At 39.0% G+C, this 22,127-nt stretch overlaps 1 protein-coding gene across 15 annotated transcripts in view; it reads left to right on the top strand.

Moving 5' to 3' along the window:
* Window positions 1-22,127, top strand: part of SLC9A9 (solute carrier family 9 member A9) — a 743,317-nt gene that overhangs the window by 625,386 nt on the left and 95,804 nt on the right. For 14 of the 15 annotated variants that reach the window (XM_086674475.1, XM_086674481.1, XM_086674480.1 and 11 more), the window contains one exon: window positions 1,335-1,414. In XM_086674475.1, coding sequence (XP_086530601.1) covers window positions 1,335-1,414 — 80 coding nt within the window. Of the gene's footprint in view, window positions 1-1,334; window positions 1,523-22,127 lie in introns of all 15 variants that reach the window. The other variant, XR_015240025.1, reaches the window with a different exon arrangement.

Here is a 22,127-nt window from a genome sequence, read left to right as displayed (position 1 = left end):
TGATCTTGCTGGTCTTGCTGTTCCTGAACCCAAAGCAATCCAGACTTCCACAATATTCATGCCTTCTTTCACTTTGCCAAAGACCACATGCCGAACATCCAACCACTCAGTCTTGGCAGTGCAGATGAAAAACTGGGAACTGTTTGTGTTGGGTCCAGCATTTGCCATGGACAAAATGCCAGGACCCATGTGCTTCAGGATGAAATTCTCATCATCAAATTTCTCCCCATAGATGGACTTGCCATTATGGATTATGAAGTCAGGTCACCTGGCACATAAATCCTGAAAGAATCCTGTAGAAACAGGAACATTTATAACCAAATCCTTTCTCCCCAATTCCTTTCTCCCCAGAGCATGCAAGTTTTCTACTGTCTTTGGAACTTTGTCTGTAAACAACTAGAAGGAGATGCTAATGTCGACGGCAATGTCGAAGAACCTGGTGGGGTTGACCATGGCTGTCTGAAAGGCCAAATGCTTTCCCTTTTTAATTCCTTATCTTCTTCCCTCCCACTTTGACCATTTTGAAAAAAAAAAAATAGACAAGCACATTCGATTATTACAGCCTTTCTATAAGGAATATGTACTTCAAAACTCTTAAAATCAAAATAGAAAGATATCAAAAATTAACCATAGCATTTGGTAATGATCAAAAAGAAAATGAATGAAAACTAGCTTAACAATTATTAGATTGTTATCATCCCTTTAGACTTGACCTTTTGGTAAGTCATAAATAAATACCATCCAAATTTGACAGAAGTAAACTGGAAAAATCACACAACAGCAATCTGACAGAAATATCACTTTTATTGATGTCAAAAAAGTGGCATTTCTTAGATGTTTAATAAAGTAGGGATTACGAGGAAAAGTAAATGTTGAATTATGCCACAAGAGTCTCATCCACATGGCAAGATCTATGAGCTCATTTGCTTGGCAGCTGTTTCACCATTTAGATAAAAATGCCTACAGCCCAGGGGCCCCTGGGTGGCTCAGTTGGTTGAGTATCTGACTTCAGCTCAGGTCATGATCTCACATTCCTGTGTTTAAGCCCCGCATCAGAATCTGTGTTGACAGCTCAGATCGTGGAGCTTGCTTTCGATTCTGTGTCTCACTCTCTCTCTGCCCCTCCCCTGCTTGTGCTCTCTCAAAAAATAAAATTAAAAATATTTTTAAAAAATGCTCACAACCCAGAAAAAAATTTTAATGTGGTTAAATTTGTTTGACATGTATTTTTATAGTGAAAATATATGAATATATTCTATATTAATGTTGATCATATATGTCAATATTTTATATTGATTATTTATCCTATACCTTTTTCTATTGTCTTTCTCCAGGAAGCAAATAACTTGGATAAAAACACAACCAAAACAGAGAGTGCTTGGCTCTTCAGAATGTGGTACAGCTTTGACCACAAGTATCCTTTGATAATGATGATCTCCCAGATCCTGCTGCCTGCCAGACATTAACTTCAAGCACTTAGTCATTGAGATATATGTTCCTGCTCTTCAAGAAACACAGAAAGGTAAAGTGAATTCACGACCAAATTTATCTAAAAGTGAAAAGCTAAATTAGTCTATACTTAAGTGTTACAAAGAGCTGAAGTGAAATCTCTCAGAGTCAAACGAATTTAGTGTATTCGTGGCAACCTAATATTTCCCTAAATGCCAGATGATAAAATCGTATAGTCCTGAGGACTGATCTGTTGAACTAATTTTACTGTTCTTCCCTTTGCAAAGATCTTACTTCTTGTCAGTTGGCCAGAGTAACAACAAAAATCCTTCACCCTTCTCCCAGAAACCCATTTGTGTGCTCTTGTTTCATGAGGCAAAAACATGGGGTGGGGCAGGGGGCAAAGAGAAGGAGTGGTCTGAGAGGAAGAATGAGTCTGATCACCACATCATAAAATAATGGAAAAGTTTGTTTTCCAGGCAGATTTGAGTAAGCTTTTCTTCATGAAGGCCAATTTTAACATTCTACCAATCAGTGTAAGCATAGTGGCTCCAATACACCTTGCCTTGTGACTGACAGGGCTGAGAGGTGAGGCCTGAAGGGCTTTGCCATTGTGAATTGCAGTAAGTGGTCCATCTCTAATCCCAAGCAAAAGCACCATGGAAGAAAGGAAAGAACTGCACTGAAAATTGAATGTGTTGGGTCTTTGAAGTTAGTTTTCCACAGTCACAAATCCTTCTCCTTTCAGGGAGAAAATGTCAGTCACTGGGTGATTTTAAAGCGCCTAAGCAATGATTAAAACCACAACAGATCAGTGGGAGAGGAGGAAGAATTAAGAACAGCCAAAAGAAATTCAAAGAGTAAGGTGCAAAAGAGGTAAAATGGAAATGGGAGAGGAGGCAAGAGAAATACAGGAAATTCACAGCAGGGAGGGAAGGAAGGCAAACTGGAGGAATGGCTATGTAAGAAAAAATTATGTAAGAATGAAGAGAAGCCAATTGAAGATTGCAGATATAAGCAAAAGTAAAACAGGTGAGATTTTAAAAAGCAATTCTGCAAAAGTAGAACATTCCAAGAATTACAAAATGGACATGTGCAAAGTAGAGGTTTTTTGAGCCTACAGTTTTGTTTTCCCACAGCCCTTCTCTCTCGGGACAGATAACTTGCCTTGATCAATCTTGAGCCTTTATGGACAGTGTAGGTTTCCACCACTTTAAAAGCACTCGTCTTGGCCATTAACTTCCTCTTGGAGGTTCTGGAATCTCATTAACTACGTAAAGCCTTCCTGGTCTCTCTAAGGCAAGCTGGTTCTTAGCAAGTTATGCGGGTTTATGTTCCAGGTTGATTTCTCATCTGGAAATACAGTTTTCCCCTGCCATTGCTTACAGTATCTGATAACCAAATTTTTAGGAAGTTATAAAAATTTGACTAAAGAATACACAAAAGGCTGCTTGATTATGAAACGTATAAAGTAAGAAAATGTCTTTTTGGGTTCCTGGACCCAATTTTCAAGTCATGCCTCTCACTGGCTACAGATTGGAGGTTCCCATGACCTCCTCCTTGGGTTCAACTAATTTGCTGGAGTGGCTCATGGAACTTAGAGAAACATTTTACTAGCTAGTAAGCATCACCAGTTTATTATAAAAGGATAAGAGATGCAGAGGGCAAGGTATGTAGGAAAGGTTACCTAGCTTTCATGCCCTCTCAAAGTGCACCACTTTCCCCAAATACCCACATGTTCACCAACCCAGAAGCTCTCTGAACCCTGTCCTTTGGGTGTTTATGGAGGCTTCATTATATAGGCATGACTGATCAAATCACTGGCCATTGGTGATTGAACTCCATTTCTAGCCCCTCTCCCCGCCCCCCCAGAGGTGAAGGAGAGGGAAACTGAAATATCCAGCCCTCAGATCACAGATTGGTTCTCCTGGCAAGCAGCCCCCATCCTTATGTGGGGTCCAAATGCCACCTCATTAACATAACAAAGGATACCATTGTTGCTGTAATCACTTAGGAAATTCTTAAAGGCCAAAGACCATATATATATATATATATATATATATATATATATATATATCTTATTATAAATCATAATAACACAAAATGACAAATCGGAAATGAGATATAAGATGTTTTTGTTCAAATTCTGGCAGTGCTGTGAGGAATGCTTTATAATGAAGAAAAGGAGTAAAGTGGGAAAAATAACTTGGAGACCAGAAATGAAAGCGGAGACTCACCCAAAATTTTAGCTTAGAGCGGTGACACTAAATTCAGATGACGTCACAGTTTTTATCTTACTTTTCACCAGGGGTTTATTTCCATATGATTGCGGACAGACTTGCAAAAACTGGAAGCAGATTTTCCCTGTCAGTAGCATCTCTTCTCACGGTAATATGTCCTCCTGTGCATTCATTCTACAAATTGCAGTGCTACCACCACTGCACAAATGTATTTTCACTTAGACAACAAAGTTTTTATATCCTACTTACGCTCTGAATTCATACCCAGAGAGTAGCAAACCAACCAGTTTCCACCTCGTGACCTCTTGAGACATCTGTATTTCCGAAACAAATCATCCACCTGGCATTTGTGTTTTTTCTGCTTTTCACCTAGAACACAGGTGATGTGCCCTTTAAATCTCATAGGTAGGCTGTGCCAGCCACCATCAGTGTAGGGATGATCCCCCACCCCAGGGTCAAGTGGCCTGGCCTAGGCCGAAAAGAAATTGTTGACAGGCTGAAAGAAACTGACTATGCCGTTTAGAGTTGCTCGAGTTTCATTTCAGTAAAATTGCATCATGCAAATTAGACATCATAAAGAATTACTGATAAAAGGAAAAGAAGAATAAATAAGACTTCATATGCACCTGTATCAGGACTCTCCAGAGAGACAGAAACAGAACCGATAGGAGTATACACACATGTGCGCACACACACACACATGCATGGATATATATGTACATACACATACATATAAATATATACAAACATATACATACACACATACACATCCATACATACACACATACACATCCATACACACACACACACACATACATATACATAGATTTATGTCAAGGAATTGGCTAATGTGAATGTAGGGGATGCAAGTCTAAAATTTGTAGGGCAGGCTCTCAGTCTGGAAACTCTCGGGTGGGAGCTAATGGTGCGGTCTTGAGGCAGAATTCTTTGTTCCTTAAGGAAGCCTCAGTTTTGCTCTTATGGTCATCCAACTGTCTACAGGAGGCTCACTCACATTACTGAGGATTATCTCCTTAAAGTCAACTGATCGGTGACTGAGATAGTGACCCATACCCACTGAATAATTGGGTAGTAGAAAAACCAATTTTGGGGTAGTAAATAAAACCAAGCATCACAGTACTCAATTCACATTCAATTTATACCCATAATTCAGACCCTAGAAAAACCCTCTTAATGTACTATTGGTATCAGTAAAACAAGCCCCAGTTGCTCATAGTTTTGTTTTCTTTTTTTACTTTTTCATAGCATAATTCATACACATATACATTTCCATAACATTTTCCCAAAAAAACTACAGGGGAATAAAAATAATAAAAATTAACATTGAGTGAGGACAAATAATGGCCAAACACTGTGTTGGGTGACTTACATTTATAATACCATTCCACCTCCACAGCTCTGTAGGAGGTTGGAAGGGTCTAGAGAGTATGGTGCAAACCAAATGGATTGCTGATTGTGTTGGCCTTCACTGAAACAACCTGGGCTCTTTTGTTCAAGAGAGTTATTGGAAGCCTATGGTGCCAAAATTGATGGGTAATTAAGATTTCCTTGTGATTCAAGGTGGGCAGCAATTCTGAATCACACAGTGCAAAGGAGAATTTGAGAAGGGGGAGATGAAAAAGGAAACGATGTTACTGACCACAGATGATTTGCCAGTGGGTACATTATTTCATTTAATCCTCCTAACCACCCATTTCATTTTATTTCATTCTTACAACCACCCTTTTGGAGGTGGAAGAAACAAAGTCTCAGAGAACTTAAAAAAACTTTGTTAAGCTTCCATAGGTAGTGTTGGTTCCATGATTCAAGCCCAGATCTCTCACCATCAGGTCCATCAATATACTTATGTGAACTTTCTCATTGACAACTCTGTATCCATTATATCCCTCACTTTACATGTAAAACCCCATCTAAATATGTTCATTAAGTCACTATTAAAGTGATGAATACATGATGTAGTACAGAGCTCACATCTCAAATACCTGTTGAAGATACATGTGATGATAAAGTTAGGAATCTTGATTGGGCACCCTAAGAACAGCACCATAAAGGAGTCCCCCGGTTTCTGGGTCAGGTCTTCAACTTTTCAGGGGCAGAACGTTAAATATGCCAAAAACTCCAAGAATGGTTTAGGTTCATAGAAATGGATGCACCTTAGCCAGGTTCAAAGGAGGTACAAGAGCCAGACACCAAATTGCTAAGTCATGATCTGTATCCTCATGGGGAGAAATGTCCTTTCCCAGCTGTGGGAAGGTTCAAGTCACAATCTGGTTTCTAGTGGCCCTCTGGACCCACCTCTTACTCTTGCTCCCTGGCTCACTATGCTCCAGCCACTCTGGCCTTCCTGAGATGCATCTAGCACATTCCTGCTTCCAGGCCTTTGCACTGACTCTTCCCTCAGACATTCATATGCTTCCCTCCTTCACTCTTTTATTCAAATTGTCAGTGAGACTTTCTGGCTCCATATTTAAATTAGCGATCCCAACAGGAGCGCTCCGTCATCCCTTATTTGTTTCATTCTTCACCGTAACACTTATCACCATCTGACACAGTATGTATTTTATTCATTTGTTTCAATAGTCTCCTCCAACCAGGTTATGTGCTTTCTTCAAACAGGTATTTGGGTCTGTTCTTACTCACTAGTGTGTTCTCAGGGCATAGAACAGTGCCTAGCACATAGTGGACACTCAGTAAATATTTGTGGAATGAATGAATAAATGAATGAATGAATAAAGCAAGCAAGCAAGCAGTATTTTCTATTCAGGGCATCTTCATTCTAGACAGACATTGATGTAGCAGGAAAATCCAAATAATTATTATTTTTTTAATATTTATTTATTTTTGAGAGAGAGACAGAGAGACAGAGTGTGAGTGGGGGAGGAGTAGAGAGAAAGGGAGACACAGAATCCAAAGCAGGCTCCAGGCTCCAAGCTGTCAGCACAGAGCCCGACATGGGGTTCAAACCCATGGACCACAAGATCATGACCTGAGCCAAAGTCAGACACTTAACCAACTGAGCCACCCAGGTGCCCCCAAATAGTTATTTGTAGGTTGCTAACTGAGTTTGAAACCAGGGCAAGGCAGAATAGATAATTTTGGGTTTTCACCCAGACTGCCATTTGGTATCCAAACAACATCTACACCCCCAAGACTCAGTGTCCCTCTCCCCAAGCAGGGACAGCCACCACAGCAGACATGGATCTCTGTTTCCTCACTGACCTCCTTCCTATCGTTGGTTCATCCTTCCTTAGGCTTAATTAGTACACCTCATCTGCTACATGCAAGCCTGGATCAAGCTTAGAACCCACTTTCTGTCTGGGTGACTTTGAATACATCTTATCTCACCTATTGTGTGTGGATTTTAGTATTAGATTACAGAGCTCAAAATTGTAGAGCCACCTATCATCCTCACTAACAATCTCTTATAACAAGGAGGTTAGAAACAGAAAGTAATACCCCCTTATTCATATCTTTAAGGCATCGGGTAAAATGATTTGCTCAGATCCACAGTGTTACAGCCGGAGTAGGAATCTTAGGTTGCCTTATTCATAGGTGACTAATGATCCTGTTCAACTGTCTGCTTCCTACAGTCTCTTTCCATTCTATCATTTATCATGTCTCTGCTTAAGAGATATGTGTATTTTAGCGCTTAAGCATGTGTATATATTAGTTTTACAATTGTGAATGACACAGGATAAGAATGACCTTTTCCAAAGTAAAAAGGGCAGCCAAAATCATTTTTAGCACTTCCTGTATATCGACATCAGCTGAAAATAAGGAGTTATTATGTAGTTGCCAACCTTTTACATAAATGTAAGAAAGTGCAAAGATAACAATGGATTGGCAAGTTGACACAGTAACAGAATGACAGAAAACAACATGGATGGAGACTTCCTTCCCATCACTGGTTTGGAATGAAGAGTGCACTGAGGTATTACCAACAAAATGAAAGGCCCACGGCAGACGTGTGGAAGCTGCAGCTCTTGAGTTTCCCATTAAAGAGTCTGGCAAGAGAAGTGGCAGATACCAGACCCCCTCCTCTACTGAAGTGTGACAGGCTGGGGCTGCATTCCAGGAAAGTAAAGGCAAACCTCAGGATCATCCAAAATGACACTTGGAACCAAGTATTTAATGGATTTAAATGTAATTGCATTATAGTCTTAACAAAAAAAAGGAGGGGGAAAAAAACCCTTCCCCTCCTAAAACCTGACAGGATTCATTATATCCCACACAGTCGTACTTATTTTAAATCGTAGGTATGAATATTGTGAGCAGCAATTTCCATTTTAAATGATGATCACTGCATTGCAGTTTTACTTATTCTGACTAGCAGAAGCATCCATGAATTATTTATTGGAGTAGTACTGTGGCCTTGTGAATGACTTGAGTTTACTTCACAAAAAATTCTCAGAGGAGCAAAGAATGTTAGCTCTATGATCCCCATTTTATAAATGAGGCAACAGAGCCCAAAGGAGAGAAAAAGCATATCCAAGGTTACTGACGGACTTGGAGCCAGCATTCATAATCAACAAAGAGCAGGCTGTGTCCACCTAAGGAATCCAAGGGTCCTGGCTCTGGTGGTCCATCCACTGAGTTTTGGTAGCGTAAATATATGTGTGACATTATTGTTTGCAAGTGTGCCTGGCATACAATTGGCAGTTGTATATGATAGCCTCTTTGGTGGCTCATCAAAAGCTTCACTAGTTTGCAGGCAGAGGATATAAGGAAGATATCTTTCATTCCATTTTATTTAGTGCCTACTATGCACCAGGCAATATGCTAGGTTCTGAGGACCCTTTCAAATGGCAGGTGGTCCTTAGCATAGGAAAGAGAGACCCTGGCATCTCCAGAGTTTAATGGAGGAGTGGGGAAGGAGAGACCTCTCTGGAAAAGCCATAAATTAAAATTATTTATAACCCTAACTTTGCAAAATGGAAACAGGTGACTCCATAAGTGGTTTCAGAAAGCAGATTTTGAAATATTGGAAATATAAGTAATCAGCTTTCTAAAGACTCTCTCTGCATATGGTACACGGGACACTGTAACTGTTTGCCCCTGAGAAGCTGGATGTAGGGAGGAGCTAAGCTTGCACCAGGCAGCAGGGCAGCTACCACTCTTATCCAGGTGGGTAATTCATTGGGTATTCAGCTTGACTTTGGTCAACCTTGTCCTCATAGGTGCTGGTGTAGAAAGGTCTTATAGATAGCCCTTGATATAGCACCTAAGTGAAATGAAATTAAAATTTACTAAAAAATAGATAAAAAATAAATAAATAAAAAACCACTAGGTTACTGGGCCCTGGTGTTCCCACAACTTGTTGGTAAGAACCAATGTAGGGGAATGTTAATGGTACCTGGATGGAAACACAGACTGTCTTTTGTTCAGGTCCTGACTTAGGGCTTCCATGATTTCTTATTCCATATAATGGGTATTCCCATTACTGTCCTCTATTTTGGCTAAATCTATGAGAAAAGTTGGTGAGTTATTAGTTTTGATTTTGGTTTTTTTTCTTTACTACTGGAAACTTTTTCATTTACCTCTCAGAGCCAAAACATGATTAAGACAGTTAAGTGGGTGCAGGTTTCTCAAGATTCTATAGCCTAAATACGTTGCAGTATTCCATAGTTGGACTAAAAACTCTTCTGGAGGCCTGAGAAGTGACTACAAGTATGACTTTGTGAATTGTTGCCCGAAAATGTTGGATCTCCCACCGTGAATGTGAAAAGTTATAGGTCCTGAGATGATAACTGAGCTTTCTACAATAATCTTAGGACTCTACAAGAATTTTGACATCCTTGATTTTTTTTTTGCCTTTTCTTCTATAAAAATTTTAAGAATATTCTATTAAATGAAAATGCTTTCCCATTTCATCTTTAAGCAAATGATATGAAAATCTGGATTTATGCATATAAAAAATCAGAAAGTGACTCCTCTTCTAGAATGAATTCATAAAGTAAATTCCTTTAAATCCCATTAAAAACAAATCTATTGAACACTTTCTCATTGCAAAGTACCCTATTAGATTCTCCTCATTTCGCTGTTTATCCACTTACTTGTTACATGTTTACCAAGAGCCTACCATGACTCAGGCACTATCCTGGCACTAGGAACACAGCCACTGACAAATTCTCACAAAGCTTACATTCTACTCTGGCTGTGTTTTTAAATTTCTGATTTACAGATGTCTTTGCAGGAACATGACTGTGGTATAAAGAAAGATACACTTAGACATTCCACTCTTGGTTTTATCAAATTGAGGAAAGTCTGGCTCACAGATCAGGATATATTGATTTGCTATTGTAACCTGTCTGCTTACTAGCTGTGTAAATTTGGGAAAGACTGGGCACCATCTCCGTGCCCAGTCTCTAAATTACAAAATGGAAATACTGGAAGTTCCCACCTCCAAGGATTGTTTTGGGAATTAAATGAGTTAACACAAAGCACTTAGATAAGTACTTAATAATGTTAGCTTCATTATATTATCATGACTACCTGTTGATGGCTACATCCCTTAAATGGAGACGTCATGTAATTGCTTCATATTCACCATCATTTATTATCTCTGAGTGACCAAAGTATCCATTATTTTGTATGCTTGCAAGTTTCAGTTGCAACAGCCATATTTTACTACCATAGGAAAGTCTTCAGTTGCCACATAAACGAAAGCTTCCACTTACACTACAAATCATATAAAATTCTTCTTATTTGATCTTGAGTCAATGGATATAGTGGTGTTAGGCAGTTTCCTTGTGTCTCTGTTCTGCACATGCAATTGCTTCATTTATGATTTTTCTAAGTTATAGTCCATCGTCCCATAGTTATTTTTCTGGAAATTACACCATAGATAACAATTTTGACTTGATAGAGAAGGGCAGCAATTTTGCTGTTCCACAATGAAAGCAATACAAGCCTTTGATGATAATTATTCCTCTTGTACCTTCTCATGATAAAGAAAATCTTTCAATTGCACCTTTCAGGTGGTGTTTTGTCATTAGCTATAAGATGTTATATTTGAAGATTTCTGGGTCAGCATTGAATCATTTTATTTGGAAAAAAAAAGAAGAAGGAAAAATGTTGAGACTGACAAAAATATATGTATTACCTTAATGTTGCCAGATTTGAATTTAGGTTTAATATTTCTTCCCTATGGGAAAGAGTATTTTGCTTAAATTTTCTTCAACTGTTACTTGCTCACTCCTTCTCAACTGTAGGAGCCAACGCATTTACAGGTTGCCAACACATTCATGAGCTACCAGAAACACATTATTAGCATGAGCCATTGCCACCAGCCTCACATATTCTCACCTGACAGGGAGACAGAGACCGGGTCTGTTCTGGGGACCACACTATTCAGCCCTTGTCTGCGTGTGAAGTTGTGATAGACACAACACAACGCATGTGGGCAGACATGGCCCTGCCTAATTAAAGTTCACTTCCCCAGGTAGATGATGATGACAGATTCTCGACGTACGTCAAATCAACTCATAAATAAAAGTGGGCAAAGAGATCAGTGTCCTGGTGGTTAGAGGATGAAGAGATTGTTGGAGAAACAAATACTGTTCTTTTAATCATGCGGCAAGGAGTCTGTGGGGAATTGGGATTTCCTAACATGAAATGAAACAATGGGAAGGGAGGAAGAGCATACTGGGCAAAGGGAATGCTGTGGAGAACCCGTGTAGGTGTGGCATGCGTAGCCGAAAGGAGCCTGAATGGATCTGCCTGCAAGGCACAGAATTGGAAGAAAGACGAGAAAGGAGGTAGTCTCCAGAGAACAGTGCTTTCAGCCTTTGAAGTAGAGGATGATACTCTTATACCCTACACTTTGTATTATCAGAATTCTCTCTTATTAGTATTAATTTTATATTTTTGTTTAACAAATCAGGTAGCTAAGGGTAGAGCAATGTATCATAGGCTGAAGGGCCTTGAAGCTTCCTTTCTGTCACAAATCTGATTCATCTGTGTGACAGTCATTGATAGGGTACCTACACATTTAATGCTTCCAGAATTAGATTTGGTTTTAATATTTATTCCTCCTGAAAAAAGAAATAAGTATTTTGTTTAAATATTCTTCCATTGTCTTAACTGAATTTAGTTTTAATGCTTCTTCTCTAAGAACAAATGTAAGTATGTCTTCAAGCTTCTTTTGAGGTCACGAAATAAGAAATGGTGAGATAGTAAGAAATACTGGTTGCCCTCAAGATACCAGCATCCTAATGAGGTGGAGACAGCAGCAATGAGTAAGAACTATATTAAAGTTATGAGCAAAGTGTTGTGGAAACCAGCGGCTGGTATAGCCAACTAACCAGCTGTGGAGAATCAGGGAAGCCACACAGAGTAACTTTCGAACTGGGTGGGGGAAAAAAGTAAGACTGTAAGGAGCTGGGCTGAGGGTGTGAGGCACTTCCTGGCAATGGAAGCAGCTCAGGCAAAGACACAAACAGGGTGTGAGGTGTTTGGAAAATGGTGAGAGTTTCAGTGTGACTGGATCAATGGGAAGCAAAACTGGAGAGTTACCGTGTGGACAGATGGGGCAGAACCACCTGTGTGATGGTCAAGAAAATGGATTTTATCCTATTGAGTGCAGGAAACCAATGCAGCACCTTAAGCACAGAGTCACACAATCCAATCTGTTATAATGAAGAGAACTCGTGGCCATCTGGAAAGTGGTGCAATGGGGAGAGCAGAAAAATTAAAATGATTCTGGATAGTTGCTAATGAAAACACCCACCAGTTTCCTATGTGGGTAAAAACGAGGACAGGAATGTTTTCATTCTTCTTTGAAAGATGCTTTGGAACACTGAGGATGTGTTTCAAAATACAAATGTATTTAAAGATAAACATTATTTCAGTAAGAGATTGGTTTTTAAGTTTCACTAACAAAAATGATCCAGTGGTATAATTGTTAGAGTCTACCAAAATATTTTCTGGTTTACTTTTTAAATTATTAACAAGCTATTGATTTGTATGTAAGGGGAAATAATAGACTTATTTCCTCTAACAAAGGCAAAAAAAAAATCAAACAGGATTTAAATATGAGAGAGAGAGAAGTAGAGCAGGCAAAAGAAAAGTCATTTGGAAACACAAATTTTGATTTTCATACTTGGGGTACAATGCTGAGTAGCCGGCAGCCAGCAAAAAAGTCGATCAGGGGATTCTGCCCTTGAGCAGCCAAGTGGCTCATCAGAGGAAGCCATTTCAGTTGTTTGTTTATTCTCCAGAAGACCCAAGGGGTTTAACTTGAATGCTTACAGAACAGTCTCTGCATTCTGCATTATGTCCATCAGCGTATTCTTTGTCAGCACCTCCAGCCCTATGTAGGCCAGGTCCTCACGGTTTCCTTATTCAAATTGTCCACTGGTCATCAAAAAGGTAAATTAAAGAAGCCAAGGCAATCCAGTTTTAGATAAAAGTGCAAAGCAAAAAACAAAAAAACAAAAAAACAAAAAACATTTCCATTGTGGTAAGTGCAAGAAGTCTTGATTGGGCCTGCTTTGCCATCTGAAGACTGCCTCGCTACGCACTACCTCACCTTGTCCTCCACCAGTAGCAATCTTGCCATCTTGTCTTTCTTGAAGATGTGCCTTTGCTGGCTACTGTTAAGGTGACCAACTTTTTCTCTGGTTTCCTGTGTTGGCACTGAAAGTCCTGCTTCCTGAGAAGCCCCTCCGTCCTAGGCACAATGGGACAGTTGGTCATCTCAGTACTTTCCCCCGGGGATTGTAAGAATTAACTCCATGCTGCAATGGTAATAAGATATGTGAATGCTGCACCTTAAAGAGGTTCCTGGAAGCATCTTGCATTTTCTATCAAGTTCTTTCAGCAATTTTTTTATTGTGGCGAAATACACAATACATAAAATGTGCCATTTTAACCATTTTTATTTATTTCTCTTTCTTATTGAAGTATAACATACAGTGTTATATTAGTTTCAGGTGTATTATATAATGATTCAACAATTTGATATATTACTCAGTGCTCATCAAGATAAGTGTACTCTTGATCCCATTTATCTATTTCACCTATCCTCCCACCCACCTCCCCTCTGGCAACCACCAGTTTGTTAGTTTGTTCTATGTATTTAAGAGTCTGGTTTTTTTGTCTCTAAATGTTTCCTAATTTAAAAAGCCAACCCAGTCTTTCATCTCAGCTTCTCATATTTCAGTTACCAATCCATGGTCAGAAATGGGAGAATTTATGACAGAAGTTTTTTGGGACAGCTACTTGCCAGTGGTAGCCAATGCTATGGGCTTTTAAATGTAGGAGAAGCAGCAGGGGAGAGCTAACCTTTTTCCAAAGGAAACAGACACATCCTCAAACGATTACTTTTTATATTTCTTGAAACCATTTCTTTGGAATTTCTTGAAATCCACCAGTGTGTTGGGTTTCACTGACCTGTTCACTGTAAACATGGCCAGAGCTTATTTCCAGCTTGTATGTATGTACAGGCTCCTAAGCAAGTCTACCTCTAATCATTTATTATGTGGTTAATACAAGGAACAGGAAAGAGGGTAACTGCTTCTCCCTTTCCTCACTGCTCTTTCCCAGAAAGCAAGCACCCCTCTCCCCACATCCTGCACTGGTGCCTAGTACTGGGATTGCAGGTGCCAAGTGCTTTGCCTTTCCATCCCCTGCTTCACGTGGACACAGACCATGCTTGGAGCTCCCAAAAGCAGCGTGCCAGTGTCTGTCAAGAGGAGTGGCTGCCCCAGGCTAGCTGCATGCACTGAAGACTCCAGGTGCCAAAAGGAAGAGGGGAGCCCAGTTCAGAAGCAGGTGCCCCACATTGAAACAGCTTCAGCAGCACAAGCTTAGAAGCCTAGGTTTTAGCTTGACCAATTATTTTTCCGTTTTTTTTTTTTTTTTTAATTATTAGATTGAAGTCTTCAGGCCTTCTCTGAACTAAAATGTTTAAAATATGAACATTATGATAATTGGTAATTGTACAAGCACTTTGCAAACATCAAGTGCTTCATAAAGTTGAAATGATACTAAATTCAATGACAGGTTTATAGGCCTGAAGGCCCTCAGACCCACTATGCAGACATAAACAATTTTATTACATTTTTATTATTTTTAAATTCTAGCTAACTTCCTATGAGAGTCAAGATTATGATGAGCACATAAGTCTCCTCTCAGTCTGCAGATATGTCTTATTAAGAAATCTTCCTCCCCAACTCTCTGGCACCCACAAATCCCTTGAAGATGACACACTGTGTAATCGATGTACCCCATGCCTCCATTAATTAGCCCATTAAGAATCTCTATCCTTTAAATTCCTAGAAGCAAACTCAATCATGAAGACGTAGAAAAATTTGAACAAAACAGTTATTAGTAACAAAATTGAATCAGTAATCAAAAAACTCCCAACAAAGAAAAGTCCAGGACCAGATGGCTTCACAGGTGAATTCTACCAATTATTTAAAGAAGAATTAATACCTATTCTTCTCAAACTATTCCAATAAATACAAGAAGAAGGAAAACTTCTCAAATTCATTCTATGAGGTCAGCAGTACCCTGATACCAGAACCAGAAAAAGACATTACAAAAAAAAGAAAACTACAGGACAATATACTTGATGAATATAGGTGCAAAAATCCTCACCAAATATTAGCAATCAAATCCAACAATATATTAAAAGAATCATTTGCCATGATCAAGAGGGATTTATTCTAGGGATGTAATGGTAGTTCAATATTTACAAATCAATCAGTGTGATACATCACATTAAAAAGAGGAAAGATAGGGGTGCCTGGGTGGCTCAGTCGGTTAAGCGTCCGACTTCGGCTCAGGTCACGATCTCGCAGTCCGTGAGTTCGAGCTCTGCGTCGGGCTCTGTGCTGACTGCTCAGAGCCTGGAGCCTGTTTCAGATTCTGTGTCTCCCTCTCTCTCTGACCCTCCCCCATTCATGCTCTGTCTCTCTCTGTCTCAAAAATAAATAAACATTAAAAAATTTTTTTTTAATAAAAAAAAGAGGAAAGATAAAAACCATATGACCATCTCAGTAGATGCAGAAAAAACATTTGACAAAATACAACATGATAAAAACTCTCAACAAAGTGCATTTAGAAGAAACAAATAACATAATAAAGGCCATGTATGAAAACCTCACAGCTAACATCATACTCAATAGTGAAAAAATGAAAGCATTCCCTATAAGGTCAGGAACAAGACAAGGATGTCCACTCTCACCCCTTTTATTCAACATAGTACTGGAAGTCCTAGCCATAGCCATAAGACAAGAAATGGAAATAAAAGGCATCCAAATTGGTAAGAAATAAGTAAAACTGTCATTATTTGCAGATGACATGATACTGTATAGAGAATACTCTGAAGACTCCAACAAAAAACTATCAGAACTAATGAAGAATTCAGTAAAGTTGCAGGATACAAAATTAATATACAGAAATCTGTTGTGTTTATACACACTAATAATAAATAGTAGAAGGAAAAATTAAGAAAATAATTCCATTTACAATTGCACCAAAAAGAGTAACACATCTAGAAATAAATTTAATCAAGGAGGTGAATTACCTATACTCTGAAAACTTTAAGACACTAATGATAGAAATTGAAGATGACACAAACAAATGGAAAGATACACCATGCTCATGGACCAGAGGAATTGATATTGTTTAAATGTCCATATTACCCAAAGCAATCTATAGATTCAATGCAATCCTTATGAAAATACCAATAGCATTTTTCACAGAACTAGAACAAACAATCCTAAAATTTGTATGGAACCACAAAAGACCTCAAATATCCAAAGCAATCTTGAGAAAGAAGAACAAAGCTGGAGGTATATAATTTGGGATTAGAAGATGTTCTACAAAGCTGTAGTAATAAACAATAGTATGGTACTGGCACAAAACTAGACACATAGATCAATGGAAAAGGATAGAGAGTCCAGAAACAAGCCCATGCCTGTATTGTCAATGAATGTATAACACCAGGGGTAAGAATATACAATGGGGAAAAGATTGCTTCTTCAATAAACGATGTTGGGAAAACATGACAGCTCCATGCAAAAGAATGAAACGAGACCACTTTTTTACACCATATACAAAAATAAACTCAAAATGAATTAAAGCCCTAAATGTGAAACCTGAAACCATAAAATTCCTAACAGAAAACATAGGCAGTAATCTCTTGGATATTGGCCTTAGCAACATATTTATGGATACGTCTCCTCAGGCAAAGAAAACAAAAGCAAAAATAAACTATTGGGACTATATCAAAATGAAAAGCTTTTGCGCAACAAAGGAAACTATCAACAAAACAAAAAAGCAACTTACGGAATGGAAGAAAATATTTACAAATAATATATCCAAAAAGGGGTTAATATTCAAAATATATAAAGAGCTTATACAACTCAACACCAAAAAAAAAATCTAATTAAAAAATGAGCAGAGGACCTGAATAGACATTTTTCCAAAGAACACATGTAGATTGCCAACAGACACATGAAAAGATGCTCAACATCACTAATCACCAAGGAAATGTAAATCAAAACCACAATGAGATATCACCTCATATCTGTCAGAATGTCTAGAATCAAAAAGACAAGAAATAACAAGTGTTGGTGAGGATGTGGAAGAAAGGGAATCCTCATGTACTGTTGGAGGGAACATATATTAGTACAACCTCTGTGGAAAACAATATAGAGGTCCCTCAAAAAATTGAAAATAGAAATACTGGGGCACCTTGGTGGCTCGGTCAATTAAGCAACCAACTCTTGATCTTGGCTCAGGTCATGGTCTCACGGTTCATGAGATTGAGCCCTGCATCGGGCTCTGTGCTGACAGCACGGAGCATGCTTGGGATTCTCTCTCTCTCTCTCTCTCTCTCTCAAAATAAATAAATTAATAAACTTTTTAAAAAAGGAAATGGAAATACCATATGATCCATTAATTCCACTACTGGGTAATTACCTTCAGAAAGTGAAAACACTAATTTGGAAAGATATATGCACCCCAATGTTTACTGCAGCATTATCTCCAATAGCCAAGATATGGAAGCAATCCAAGTGTCCATCAATAGATAAGTGGATAAGGAAGATGTGGTATATATATACAGTGGAATATTACTCAGCCATAAAAAGAATGAAATTTTGTCATTTGTGATGACATGGATAGACCTAGAGGGTATTATGTGATAAGTGAAATAAGTCAGAGAAAGACAAATGCTACAGGATTTCACTTAAATGTGGAATCTAAAAAACAAAGCAAATGAGCAAACAAAAAACCCACTCTTAAATACAGAGAAAAAAAAATTGTGGTTGCCAGAGGGAAGGTGGGTGATGAGATGGGTAAAATAGGTAAAGGGTATTAAGAGGTACAAACTAACAGAGATGAAAAGTACAGCACAGGGAATATAGTCAATACTATTGTAGTAATGTTGTATGGTGACTACATTTATTGTAGTGAGCATTGAGTAATAAATAGAAATGTTGAATCACTACACTATATGCCCGAAATTTATATAAAATTTTATGTCAACTACAATTTAAAAAAAGAATCCCTAATCTTGCAAACCTCACTTACATGTGAAACCTAAAAAGTTCAAGCTCATGAAAGTAGAAAGTATAATGGTGGTTACCAGGGGCTGAGGTTTAGGGAAAATAGGAAGATGTTGGTCAAAGGTTATTAAGTTTCACTTATGCAGGATGAATCAGTTATGAAAATCTAATGTGCAGCATGGTGACTATAGTTAATAATACTAAATCATATACTTAAAATGTTCTAATAAGATAGTTGGCCTTATATATTCTCACCGTACACACACATACACACACACACACACACACACACACACACACACACACACAAATAGTAACTATCTAAGGTGATGGATTTGTTAATTAGCTTGATATGGTAATCATTTCATAATGTATTCATACATCTAAACATCATTTTGTACATCTTAAATGTATACAATTTTTATTTGTCAACTGTACCTCAGTAAAGCTGGGGGGGGGGGGGGTTGGAAATAATCCCTATCCTTGACCTTCCAGCAAGTAGAAGCTAGTGCTCTTCCTTCCTGGCTTGACCATTGTGAGAGCTGTTTGTGTTCCTGTTAGGAATTACTGATTAAATCCCTGATGAACATAGCTCTCTTGCTTGCTCAGTCTCTTGCAAATCTTTGAAAATGCTGTCTAGACCATTTGGAAGAAACAGATTAGCTTTAAACCAGAGTTTCCCAAACTACTGATCAGAACTCACTAACGGTTCTCAAAATCAATTTGGCAGGTTCCTAACCAGCACTTTTAATAAACAAAAGCACACTAGAGAAAATCTGAGGATGTATTGCAAAATTAGAAGTTAATACTATTTCATGAAATTTGTTTCAGAGGTGTGTGTGTGTGTGTGTGTGTATGCTCACACACGCATGACGTACGCACTGCTTTGTGATATATAATGTGTTTCTTAACTGAAGTCATGATCAAAAAGTTTTAATACTTGATCTAAGCTGACCTCAGGCCCTTATCCAGGAACTCCCAGGCCTCCTCACCTAATTGCTTTAAGTGCCAGGCAAGGTTGGAGGAGCTGTGAAGAGCTCAGAGGAGAGAGAGCCATAACTCTCCTGGATTATCTTGGAAGAGTTCATGGAGTCAGTGGGTCTGAGCTGGACTTTGAGGAAATGGTAGAATTGACAAGTAGCAGTTGGAGGGAGGCAGAGGAAAGGCCAGATGCAGGAGAGAGAAAAGCATCACAGAACTATAAAATAGAGTGAATTTGAAGATCTGGCCCCTAGACCTGCCTTGGACCCTCAGCTATGGAACCTCAGGTTCTAGACCTGCTCAGAACCAACATTTTCTAATCTGTGAAATGAGTGTAATTGTATCTACCCCACTCAGCAACCATAATTTTTAAATGGAAAAAAGGTTAAGTGAAACCATTTTGAAAACTATGAAGTATCAAATAAACACTAGCTAATGCTTATAAGTTTTTTAAGCAAAGCAAAGGTGAGAATGTGGGGAAGTATTATGTATGCTTGGGATAAAGTGAGGATGACAGCGTGGTACACTTAGCGTTGGGTATTAGAGAAGGGACTAAAAAGCCGTGTTTATGGAACTCCGTAAAGATTTTGAGTATCAGATGAAGGTGTCTGGATTTGATTCCATAGATAAGGGGGAATCTGATGATTTGTAGACATAGGAGTGACACAGAGTCTTGTTTTAGAAAGATTGATCTAACAGCATTGATTAGGGAGAAGTCACAAAGGCCTAAGTGATGGTTGTTGTGATAAGAATAGAGAGGAAAGAGATAGATTCTAGAAAATTCTAGCCCCAAATTCACAGAACCCAATGCTGTGTTACTAAGGGTATCGAGGCTGCAGAGAGAAGGGCCAGAGAGGTGTAGTTACAAGGAGGTGGGGGGCTCTGAGTGCCTGGGGCGGGGGGAGTAGTCCAGCCCTCCTCACTGTACATTTGCTTCTGCCAGTCACAGAGTGAAGGCAGGCAGACTACTCGAATGGAGAAGACAAGCAGTTTGTTCGCCCCAGGTGGAAACTTATTCATATGAGCCCGCTCTGTCTTCTTGCTGAGCCTATTCTTTGGGATAAACAAGCCACTCACCCAGCCTTGCCTCATAAATGGAGTTCTCTAGACCTCTGAATGAACTCATTTTTTCTTCTGAGCTACTCCCCCTTAGTGAGATGCTCTGCCATTAATATCCTACTCAAAAAGAGGCAGAATGCTTATTTTAGTATTTCATAAAAATTCAGTCACATCAACCTGTCTTCTGTTTGTAGACTTTGCTTAAATTAACCTTCAGGTTAACTTATGTTATGAATACATCACTGATACTACATCCAACCAAGTGAAGTTCAAACTTATTGGTCTGGAGCAGCATGGAGTCAAATAAGTAGGTTTAAATCTTTGCCAATTACTAGCTGTGTGATACTGAGGAAGTTATTGAACTCTCTGAACTTTGATTTCCTAATCTTTAAAATGGGGATGGTGATCATGATAATACCTATCTTTCAGGATTGTTGTAAGATTCGTGACATCAGACTTAGTAATTATACCTAACACAGAGCTTAGAAAAAAAAAAGAGGCCCTCAATAAAGGGCTGCTATCATTATTATTACTTAATGGAATCAATTAATGTGTTCCACCCTCCTTCATGATCATACACTATGGCTTTTCCCTAGTTCCAGGGGATGAGGCTTGCCCAGGTTCTGCCCAAGGAGAGGAGCTTCCAGGGCTGACCTTGAAACGCCTGCCTCTGTAGGAGCAAAAAGGCTCTCACAGCTCCTCTCTTCTCAAGTAAACACCTTTAAGCCCACCTACAGGCTTTTCAGACAAAACAACTTTGTTCCAGCTCAATGGTGGTTGGTCTGAATATGCCACGTGTCCCCCACTGGGAGTAAACACATGGAGGTAGGACTACTGCATGTGTTTTCACCCTGGTCTCCCAGTAGCCAGGAGCAAGGCATTCAGAGCAGGGGAAGATGGAGTCCCTTGGCTGCAGTCAGCTGAGACCCGGGGCAGCTGGCTTCCTCCTGCCCCATGGTCAAGAGGATGGTTGGAGATCCCATCCGGCCATGAAATTGCCTGCTTTTCCATCATAAAATATGATGGCAAGCATTACACTCAAGCATCACTTTCAGTGAATAGAGTATTCCTTGTGAGAAAAGTCAGGTATTCTCTAGCTAAGCCAGAAACCATATTCAGTGAGCATGCCGTCAGGCCCCAGGGGTCACAAAGTAGCAAGATTATGAGTCAGAAATCCTGGTTTTGGACCCTGGTTTTGCTGGGTTTTTTTAACAAACCACACCAAGTCTCAGTTTCCCCATCTGTACAGTACATGGAATGTACTTCCTATGCTTTAACAGTGAGAAAAACTCCCCTAATACATAGCAGTCTGCACACAAGTTCAGGAATCCCTGAGGCCTTGACCAGTCATAATTCCCACAGAGTATCCTCCACGTTTTTTAATGGGCTTGGAAATTAGAGCTCGCTTTTCAGTCTTGTATGTCTATTTATGCTTTCAACCATATTGCACAATGCAAGCGCTTAAAACAATGCTTCATTGAGAATTTGGCCTAACAAAAGCCACTTTTATGAAAAGGAGTGTATATTCTTTCGTGGTATTGTGTGAAGAAAGGAAAGAGATGACTGGCTCTCTGATGCACACTTGGAATCTGTTTTCCAGAAATACGGCATACTTGTCATGTTTTTTTTCTTACAAACTCAACAGAATGTAATAGCCCATTTTGATGGCATATGGTTAATAAAGGTACTTTCTTAGACTCTGAGGAAGTAAATAATAGACATATTAACTTCCTATGATTCAATCACAGGAAGCATACATGAAAATGGAAGAGATAAATGGAATAAAATCCAATATGCCACCTCCAATAGCTGCTTACCCTCTCATCTAGCTTCCAGAATGGCCTGATTTTACCTCATT

Source organism: Puma concolor, chromosome C2, assembly GCF_028749965.1.
Source record: "Puma concolor isolate L17-30 chromosome C2, mPumCon1.1.hap2, whole genome shotgun sequence".
Taxonomy (NCBI): Eukaryota; Metazoa; Chordata; class Mammalia; order Carnivora; family Felidae; genus Puma; species Puma concolor.
The sequence above is the reverse complement of the archived record's forward strand: the minus strand, read 5'-3'. Positions and strand labels throughout refer to the sequence as shown.